General features: G+C 45.3%; 1 protein-coding gene across 1 annotated transcript in view; it reads left to right on the forward strand.

The window, feature by feature from the left end:
* The first annotated feature begins 894 nt into the window (after positions 1–894).
* The window catches only part of LOC102883285 (ubiquinol-cytochrome-c reductase complex assembly factor 2), a 13,535-nt gene continuing 4,342 nt past the window's right edge, over positions 895–10,087 (forward strand). Inside the window, exon 1 of the mRNA XM_006907363.3 lies at positions 895–1,073. Within this exon, the coding sequence (XP_006907425.1) occupies positions 936–1,073 (138 nt within the window). The 5' untranslated portion in view covers positions 895–935. The remainder of the gene's footprint in view (positions 1,074–10,087) is intronic.

A 10,087-nucleotide genomic window follows, 5' to 3' on the forward strand; every position in this document is an offset into this window, starting at 1 on the left:
CTTTTAACTTTGTGTTTTGGTTGTGTATTCACTCCCCTACTCAAGGCAGGAGTCTCCTGGACTCCCCTTGACAAAATAAGTGGAGAGAGAAAGAAAAGGTTTTGGGGAAGCATGTATGCATGGGACAGTCCTGTCTGACTAAATGTAGGACAGTAAAGTGTGTTGCGGGCGGGGAGCTGAAGCTTTCTTAAGAAAAAATCTGGTAGGTGGGAGGATCTTTTGAAAAGAAAAATCAGGACATTCCACATGATGATGCAGCTGGAGATATATGAAGAGACTTGGTAAAACATCGTTTTTCCATGCTGAATCAAGTTTTTCCCAGCTGATGCTCAAGCTAGAGAATCTGTGCCTCCCAGGTTAAAGTGCCTGGCTTGGGGAGGAAGGGTCCAGAGGGGACACTAATAGGGGCTGGAGAGAAAGGGACAAGAGCTGAGGAGCATTAAAGAAGAAATTGTGGCAGAACACCAAGTGGTAGTGACAGGTACAGGTGCTGTGAGGAGAACGGAGCAGGAGGGGGGGTGTGAACCATGTGTGCGTGCTACGTGATTAAGTTCAAACACATTTTCATCCAATAACAACCTGTCGTTACATGCAAATGTGTCGTTTATGCAAATTGGCTGAGTTCGCCGAGAAGGGTTTTTTCAGTCTGGAGCTTGCGCAGTCACTGAAAAAGAGAAGCAAAGCTGTCTCTAAGGTTCTCCACGTCGGCCTTGCCCCTGGTTGCTGGGCTGGTTCCTGGAGAACCACGACGGAATTAGCCCTGCTCTCAAACACAAGCCAGCAGCGCCCCTACCAGGGGAGCTGCGTGGAGCCGGCAAAGTCGCGCGTGCTCCCTCTGCCCGCCTCGCCTCCACGGGCAGGCTGCGAGCCTTAGTGCGCAAGCGCCACAGGTCTGGCCGACTCCACCCTCCGGGGCGGGACAAGCGGGGCCCAAAATGGCGGCCAGCCGCTACCGGCGTTTCCTTAAGCTCTGTGAAGAATGGCCAGTGGACGAGACCAAACGGGGCCGGGACTTGGGCAGTTACCTGCGGCAGCGGGTAGCACAGGCCTTTCGGGAGGGAGAGAACACCCAGGTGATCGGACTGTGGGTCTGCCTTCGGCGGGGAGGTGGTTGGGGCGAGGGGAGGAAAGGACGAGGCAGGGGCGGGACCTGCGCGTGCGTGCGCCGTCCCTCAGGCCGCACGTGCGTGTGGACCCCATTATCCCTGGGGAACCTTAGAAAACAACGACCCTAACTTTTACTCAGCGCTTTCAGCTGGCTGCACTTTGAGATTACTGGAGGAGCTTTTTGAAAATCTAGGGGCCTGGACCGTTCAGCCTTATTAAATTGAATCTCTGGGAGTGGAACCTTGCTCTATTTTTTAAAGCTCTACAGATGATTCGAGGTGCAGCCAAGGTTGAGAGCCACACCACTAGTGATAGGCTTATTTCTCCCCTGACATTATGCCATTACTTCGCAGTATTGTGCACTGACTGAGCTGATCCCTGAGGACTTCTGCAGGGCCCCCGCTAAGCTTTTACTTGCTTCCTGGGCCCCTGTAAGCCTTTGCAGCAGGTTTGGGTCCTCAGCTCGTGTGCGTGTGGGTGTGGTAGACGTATGTTCTTGCTCTCCTCCAGGTTAGCTCCTGCTCTGGAATTCCGTCATTTGTATAGCATATATTTATTGAACATCCACCACGTGCCAGGAACTGTGTTAGGTGCTCGGGCGACAGCAATGAACTAGACAGATGAGGTTAAGTTCACATTCTAGTTCAGGACACAGTAAGCAAGTAGACATATATAAGACAGCCTAGATAAGTACAGTTCACCCTTGAACAATGTGGGGGTTAGGGACACTGACTTCCAGCCCAGCAGTCAAAAATCCACATGTAATTTTTATCCCCAAAAACTTAACTATTAATAGCATCCTATTGACTAGATGCCTTACTGAATATAAACAGTCAATTAACACATTTTATGTATTATATGTAATATATACTGTATTCTTGCAATAAAGTAAGCTAGAGAAAAAACGTTATTTTGAAAATCATAAGGAAGAGAAAATACATTTACAGTAGTGTACGTATTTATTGAAAAAAATCCGTGTATAGTGGACCCGTGCAGTTCAGACCTGTGTTGTTCAAGGGTCAACTGTGCTATGATGAATATAAAATAGAGTAGCATGATAGAAGGGTAATAATTACAATAGTCGCATAAGGCCCTACTGTGTAGGCACCGCATAGATGAGACCTAAGAGGAGAAGAGCCAGCAATGTGCTCTTACTGGAAGGGCATATCAGGCAGCGCAAAGGTCCTGCAGCAGGAAGCAGATTGGCATTTAGAGGACAAGAAGAAAGCTAGAGTGTCTGGAGAGTAGTGAATGAAGTAGAATTTGCTAAGAGTTGAGGTCAGAGGAAGACAGGAACCAGGCACGGTAGGGTCTCTGGTCAGAAGATGGCTTTTAGAAGGCCAGGGAGAAGCCATTGGGGGAGTTTACCAGGGGGCTGATGTAACCTAATTTACTTTTTAAAAAAAGATTACTCTGGTTTATGTGGTGAATTATAGGGGATTAATAATAAAATGAGACTAGAAGAAAAGCTATCATTGTAGCCCAAGCAAGAAAATGGTGATGATTTTGATAAGGGTGGCAGCACAGGAGATGGAAGTGGCTGCATTCGGGTTGCAATGTGAAGGGTACATCAACAGGACTTGCTGATATATTGGAAGTGGGGTAAAGAGAAAGAGAAGAACCAAGGATAACAGCTAGAGTTTTTTGGCCTGAGCAACTGGGTGGAAGTTGGTGCCACTTACCGAGATGTGAAAAATTAGATGAGGAACAGGGGGGATGTGGAAAAAATATCTTGAGTTTAGTGTTAGACATGTTAAATCTGAGATGCCGAGTGGACTTACTTCCAAGTAGAAATGTCAAATAGGCAGTGAGATATTTGAGCCTGGGGCTCAGGCAACAGGTCAGAGATGTGACATGTGACACACAGTCTGAAGAAATGACTTTTGCAAAATTTGGCCAATACCTGTCAAAGCAGGAACTTGTTTTTTTTGCAGCTTAGCCCAATACAGAGCCAAGCCAGACCACCTACTGGAGCAAGAATATGCCCAGTGGCATCACTGAAACCTAGTGAGTGGTGGGCATGAATGAAATGTCTGGCTCAGTGCTTTGGGAGTGGGGGTGGTCACACTATACTGAGTGTCCTCATACCTCTTACAGTGGTTTTCACTGCCCCAAAGCATAAAGATCTTAAAGTCAAGACTCAAATCTAGTCCCCACTCTGCAAACCCCATAGGCTTTCTAGGGCTCTGCTCCCTACATATTTTTAGCATGAGCTTCCTCAGAATAGAGATGGTGCCATTTTTATCTTTCTCCCCCCTGGTGTCTAATATAATTCTTGGCACATAAAAGACATTCAGTAAATGTCTGAATGAATAAATAAATGATTGGTTATGGCTCATGAGACACATCATTTGAATATAGTTACAGATGTAGTAGAACTAGATAGAAGTAGTGAAGAGTGAGAAAGGATATCTGTGTGTTCTAAGTGGAAAGAATTTATTTGAGAGTTTAGCATGTTGGGGGGACTGCAGGAACTACAGAAGAGGGACATAACCTGGCCCTTACCACCAGTGAGCTTACACTTGGGCAGACACATGACTTTAATGAAATCCCAAAGGCGAAACCAGCCAACAGAAAAGCCAACAGAGGCTAGATCCTTGGGGAGGTGAGAGAGCATGACATTCACCTACTCGACTGTAAGTGTAAGAGGAGCCAGAATAAGAGGATAGAACTTTCTCCTTTGGCGTTGTCATCCTTTGTCGTCACCTAGGGAGATAGTTCTGATCAGTAGAAGGCCCACACAGATTTGAATCGTGGCTATAGATGCAAGTCATGGTTTGGTTGATGGTTCTAGAGCAGCCGAAGAATGCATCTCTGGTAGAGTGAACCAGTGCATTACTCAGGACCACTGTCATGGTACCTCATCCTGATGTCACTTGAGAACACTCCTGGGTTTAGTAAATCTTTGTGATTTTTGGAGGGAGCAGCTCCTTGCTGGAATTGAGAACATCACTGTGAGTCACTCCCACTGACACCCCTAGATCATTTATAAAGACCTTGAGAAGAAAGATGGTTCTGGTAGACTCTTCATTAAGCTGGCAGCCAGCAGCCGGCATTTGACCCAGATGGCTGATTAGTGTAGAATTCTCCATTGGTTATGCCAGTCGCCATAAAGACAGGACTGGAGGGGAAACAGCTCTGCTTCACAGCCTTTTTGTTCCTATGAAGGAGAGGGGCAGGCCCCATGGCCTCCTCCATCTTAACAATAACACTGAACACACGCTTGGCACACTTTTGCTTGTATGATCTCATTTAATTTAATCCTTTGTGCAGCTGTGTGAAATAGTCATCTCTGTTCCCATTTTACAAATGAGGAAGCAAAATCGGAAAAATAAAACAACTTAGAGTCCCCTGGGAGTTAAGTGGCAAGATAAAACAAGTAGAAACGGACCCAGCTGTCCTGGCCTGATCTGGCTTTGCGTCCTTGGTGCCGGATCAGTCCTCAGCTGCCATTCCACTTCAGTTCTTGTTAGAAAGGCCTCTTGTTCCATAAACTTCAAGTTACTCCCCTCCCATCATTCCCTGATCAAACCTTTTTGGACCATGGACGTTTGGACAAAGAATTAAACATCTTCCTGTGTTTACCCACTTGCTCTTCTTTGGCCCAGTCACTATCTTCCCCAGTGCAGGTGGGAAGAAAGATGGTCCTTGAGTCGGACACCAATGTGTAAAAGCCAGACTCACTAGAAAGCATGTTCATCATTCAGAGTCAAAACCAGAGTATGAAAACTACTGCCACCATTTATTTCACCTCAGATTGCCCTCTGGGGAGTATCACGGTCCACCCTGAACCCACCAGGAGGGAGAGGGTGGTGGGAAGCAGGAACACACTTAACACCTCTTACATATATCCTCTATCCTTTTGTGCAGTTTTTAAAAGTTAATGTATGTGGGGTTTGCCCCCTTTGAATACAGTTTCCTTAAGAGAACACGTGTCCTCTGCAGCACTGAGAGCTTGATAAAAGAATCGCAATATGGGGGGAGGTGGCAAAACAACAGTCATTGTTGACTTAAATACAGGGAAAGAAGCAAATCCTTCTAATAACCTCATTAGGTACAAAGCAGCTTCCTAAAAGGTCCCTGACTGCACACCAGCACCCACTTACCTAACCCGGAGCACAGCTCTGAGGAACAGCCTGGAACAGCCTGGGAAACACAGCCACCCAGGAAGGGCTCACCCACCAGTGTATTTCTATCTACGTTTAAATAATACCAGCCCCATTTGAGAGAAGTTAAACTTTGTCTTGGGTTTGCAGTAATATAAATGATATTTCCAACTGCTCAGAGGAGAATTCAAAGGTTTTATATAATCCTGGATTATCAGTCATCCAGTTGAGACCTGGTCTAATGCATTCTTCAGTGGGGCAGGGAGCTGGCAGCAGTGACACCATCTCATTCTTGCTCACCCCCATATGTGGTCCCTGAAGTCAAGTGTTTGAAGAATGGCCCAAGGATAGGTTATGCTATTTTTAGTTATAATATGAAACACACTGCAAAACAGGAGTTGTACAGAGAATTATTATCCATCTCTTTTTTTCTCTCCCAGTTCCACATGGAGTGAGAGTGAAGTATGGTAGTATTTAGACCAAGGGGTGGTACTTTTCTGTGCATGTTTAAAGACGTAGATGCTTCTCCTAGAGGGATAAATTCTCAACTACTTTCAGTAAGTCTCCACTTTACTCAAAGATCTTTGGGTCTGCCAGTTGCCTCCTGGACAACTGGCAGGCAGCTTTGTGAGGCCTTCACTGTCCTCTTATCCTTGGTCCCAGCCTGTTTCATGTCTTATCACACTCCAGCCCTTGCCCCAGCCTCAGTGAGGGTGTCCTCTTATTCCCTCCCACATTGGCCATAATGTAAGTGGTTCTTAACTTTTAATAATCTAGAGCGCTGTGAACACCACCGTCCTCCCCCGCAAACACATAGAGCTTGCCAAGAATTTGATGGCTTCCCTTGAAACGCTCCTTGGCTCAAGACCCTGCCTGCCTGAAACATCCTTGTCCTCCTGCCTCTTCATGCCTCCTCCCAGTCACTCCCATATCCCCATTCCACCCATGCTCAGGTCCAGCTCTGAAGTCTACACTCCTCGAAGTGAAGGACTCTGGTTACCCCTTACTCTGAACTTGTCACTGCAGTAGACCTGAAGACCTTCCCCACCACACCTGTCCTGTTAGCCAGGCTTGGTGACCAGCTCCAGCCTCTGATCTCCTATAACTCTGACACTCAGTTACACACTACCCTGGCTATATTCAATGTTTAATCTGTGCATGTCTTGTCTCCTCAGTGATTGCCAGCTTCTCCAGGGCCAAGGCTCTCCTCCCACAGCTTCCCCTTTACATAGTAGGTGCTCAAGAAATACATTTTCAATTGAATTGAAGGGAATAGGCTCCCATAGCAGAATGAACTCATTTGAGAAGTTCATTACCAAGTCATGAAAACCTTTTTTTCATAGATCCTCCTGGACTGCATCCAGCTCTACCTTAATTAGCTAAGCAGTTTGCAACACCCTTTCCCAAAAGTGGTTTTGCGTCCCTTTGTGTGGCAAGAATAGGGCCGCTGTACCAATTGCTGTCACCACCCAAAATTCAATTTTGAAAATCGAAATCAGTGCCTGTGGCACTGATGTAAATTTGTATGTATAAAAGTTTAATATGGTAAAGAGAAATTTACTGACGGCAGAGCAGGGGAAATGTGAAAGGAGCAAAAATAGAGCCATAAAGGATACTTTGTCAGCTGAACATCTATTTTATTCACATTTATGGAACAGAGCTGAATTTTTCATCATGTCTCACCGCTGCCTTTTTAAACCTAGCACTGCTATTAGTCCTAAAATGTCCATAATCTCATTAGGTGTGAATGCAAAATCTGGTAATTTAAAGCTTGCATATAAGAATATTTCTAAAGGTGCATGGTACATTTGTCAGGAAAACTATATTTTAGAATTCAAGAATGTTTGTGCTGGAGGATGGAGGATGTAGGTGTGTGGCAGTACTTCTAATTCTGGAATTAGAAGTATTGATTTGTATTGATGACCTTTAAAGTAGTAAACAAGACTACTTTTTAATTGCTGAGCTTGGCTTGGTTATGACTAGGAACCCAGAAGTGGCTATGGCTCCATCTCTCCTTAAGCAGTAATAACTTGACTAGAAGCTGGCATACCACAAACTCTCATCACCTCCAATGAGCCACTTTTACAGCCTCAGAGAAATACTTTCTGACCTCAAATGGGAAGTTGGGTGACAAGTTCTTTTTTTGGTGATTGGTGAATTATTAGTGTTTAGGTATTTGGTTCCTTCTTAGGTTATTAATTGAGCTCCAGGCATTATGTGAAATAATCTAGCAGACTGTCTCTTTATTACTGAAGGAATTTTAAGAGGTTGAGAGAGTCCAGAGGGTCACTCTGTTTTTTCCACTCAGACCCTCTGCTCTTTGCCCTCATGGGAGCAGTTCTCTGCAAGGGCGACCCCTCCTCTCCCTGCCTTGCTGCACTATCAGAGATGGGAAGATGGGAGGAAGAGGACACCCTGCTCACCCTCTTGAGGGTATAGTAGGAGGTAGCTGAGCAGCCCTCTGTGAATTCTCACCATGAGAGAAGTTAAAGAAGCAGCAGGAGGGGAACTTGCATTGGCAAGGTTTCTGAGGGCGAGGATCTGGCCAGAGTGTGGGTTTGATGAGGAAGCACGGTCTTGGTGGCCTGGAAGCAGTGGTAGGAGCCCAGGACAGAGGTGCTGGGAGAAAGGCATGTCAGTGGTGTGAACGCCTTTCCTAAGACCTTGATTGGGAAGGTGAGAGAGGGGACAATCCAGAAGAGCAGCCATCAGGTGAAGAACAGGTGCAGCAGACAGCTGCTCACTTGGCAGAAACCAGGGGTCAGTGTTTGAGCCCTGCCGAGCTGACCACAGAGTGCTCGATATCCACTGAGAACTTTGAGGGTCAGGACCAGAGGCCAGTCAAGTATGGAGTGAAGCTTCAGCAATTTTCTGTCCCTTCATCACTTCCACCTCTATCCTCATACCAGCAGTCACACCAGCAACTGATAATTTCCTGCCTGCCATTCCCTGGGCATGTGTTAAAGCCATTCCTGTGCCTGGAGAGCCCTACTTCATTCTGCTAACTCCTGCTCATCCTCCACTGTGACCCTCCGGCAGGTCTTCCCTGCCTTCTCTGGCTCCCCTGGCAGCGTCAGGGGCCCTCCATGTGCCCACAGCACCCTTCATTCCCCCATCGCCAGGATTGTCCTGTACTGTTCAGTCTCTTCCCCGTATAGCAGAGGCCTGTGTTTATACAACTGTTTACTACTAATAATAGTAACAGAAACTAATCACTCACATCCTCAGTGTTCCAGGTCCCGAATTCAGAGCAGTCTGGATTACCTCATTTACCCTCACACCACCCTCAGAAATAGGGACTATTATTATCTTTTCTGTTAAAAGAAAGGTTAAGTTTGCCAGTAAGCTTCAAAAATGTCAGTGCTTGAAAGACAAAGGCTGAGCAACCTGTCCCAGCTGAAATAAGATACATGACAGATAAATGCTGTAGGTGATCCTAGGCTGAAAAGGTTTTTTTTTTTTTTTTTCTTTAAAGATTATTACTGAGACAATTGACAGAGTTTGGAATATGGACAATGGACTAGATAAAAGTGTATCAATGTGAAATGTCCTGAATTTGATCAGTGAACTGTGGTTATATAAGAGAATGTCCTTGTACTTAGGAAACATCCTGAAATATCCAGAGTGAAGGGACATTATGTTTCAACTTACTCTCAATGCATCATAAGGAAAATATGTATATATAGATACACAGAATGATGAAGCAAATGTGTCAAAAAAATTTTTTAAGCCAGGGGCAGGAGGAGATTATGTGATTTGCCCAACATCCCCAGAGCTGATAAGTGATGGTGCTGACATTAAAACCCAGGCAGTTTGACTCCACTGCTCTCCACAGCCATGGAGACCTGCTCATACTTGGGGCTGAGCACACTGTAGGTTCTCGGTGCATGTCTTTTAAATTCATAAGGGAACACATGTCCACAGGTATGAAAAGAGCAGGCAAAAGATGAAATGCACAATCATCTTTTGATAATTTATATAATATTCTTTAAAATTTTGTGCTGTTATTCTTTTTCCTTTTGTGTCTTATACCTTCTGTTCCTCTTATCTTCTGGGTTATGCATGCCCTGCTAAAGACATGATTTCAAAATGCTCTTCCCGAGTGAGTACTGCAAAATTCTGTTCCGGCTGGGCTTTCCCTGGAAAGAACACAATCACATTCTCACATTTTCCCATCCATTCTTTCTCTTCAGCCTTTAGCCCCAATCCACTCAGATAATGCCCAACATACACTGGCTACCTCCTCAGCCCATAATCCTTTCTCTTCTGTTGTGCTACCTGGCCATTCTCATGATGAGTGGCCTGAACCTGGGGATGAATCAAGTAGGAACTAAATAAATGGATCATCTTTTTTGTTTGTTGTAAAGTGGGGACGTCGTTTGATGCACACATAGTGGCAGAAGTGGAGCTGCCTCATTAAAACGCTTACCTACTGATTTATCTATGCTCTGCCCTTTGAGAAAAGATTTATATTGGAAAAATCCATCATTTGAATTCTGGATTAAAAAAACGAAGAGAAAGTTTTGGTCTGGGGAGCTTTCAGAATTCTTGGCTGAATAGTATAAGGAACTATAGATAAATAATAGCAAGGGCAGAGGAAAGGGGAGACTAAAAAGGTGTGAAAGGTAAATAACCACCTCTCATCTGCACGTTGCCCATCTTTCCTGGAATTTCTAGCAGGAGTACTTCTTTGTCCAGCACCCAAAGTATTTTCCCCTTCCTTTTTGCAAGGCCTCAGTGTTCAGGGCCTTATCCTTCCTAGCAGGGCCTAACTGGACTCCCCCTGTTGGTTCAATTCACCTGTCTCATCTTAATATACTACTTTCATGTTTCTTTCCTTGCAAATTTCAACGGCTCTCCACTTACCATAGATG

This window comes from Pteropus alecto, unplaced genomic scaffold (assembly GCF_000325575.1).
Source record: "Pteropus alecto unplaced genomic scaffold, ASM32557v1 scaffold202, whole genome shotgun sequence".
NCBI lineage: Eukaryota > Metazoa > Chordata > Mammalia > Chiroptera > Pteropodidae > Pteropus > Pteropus alecto.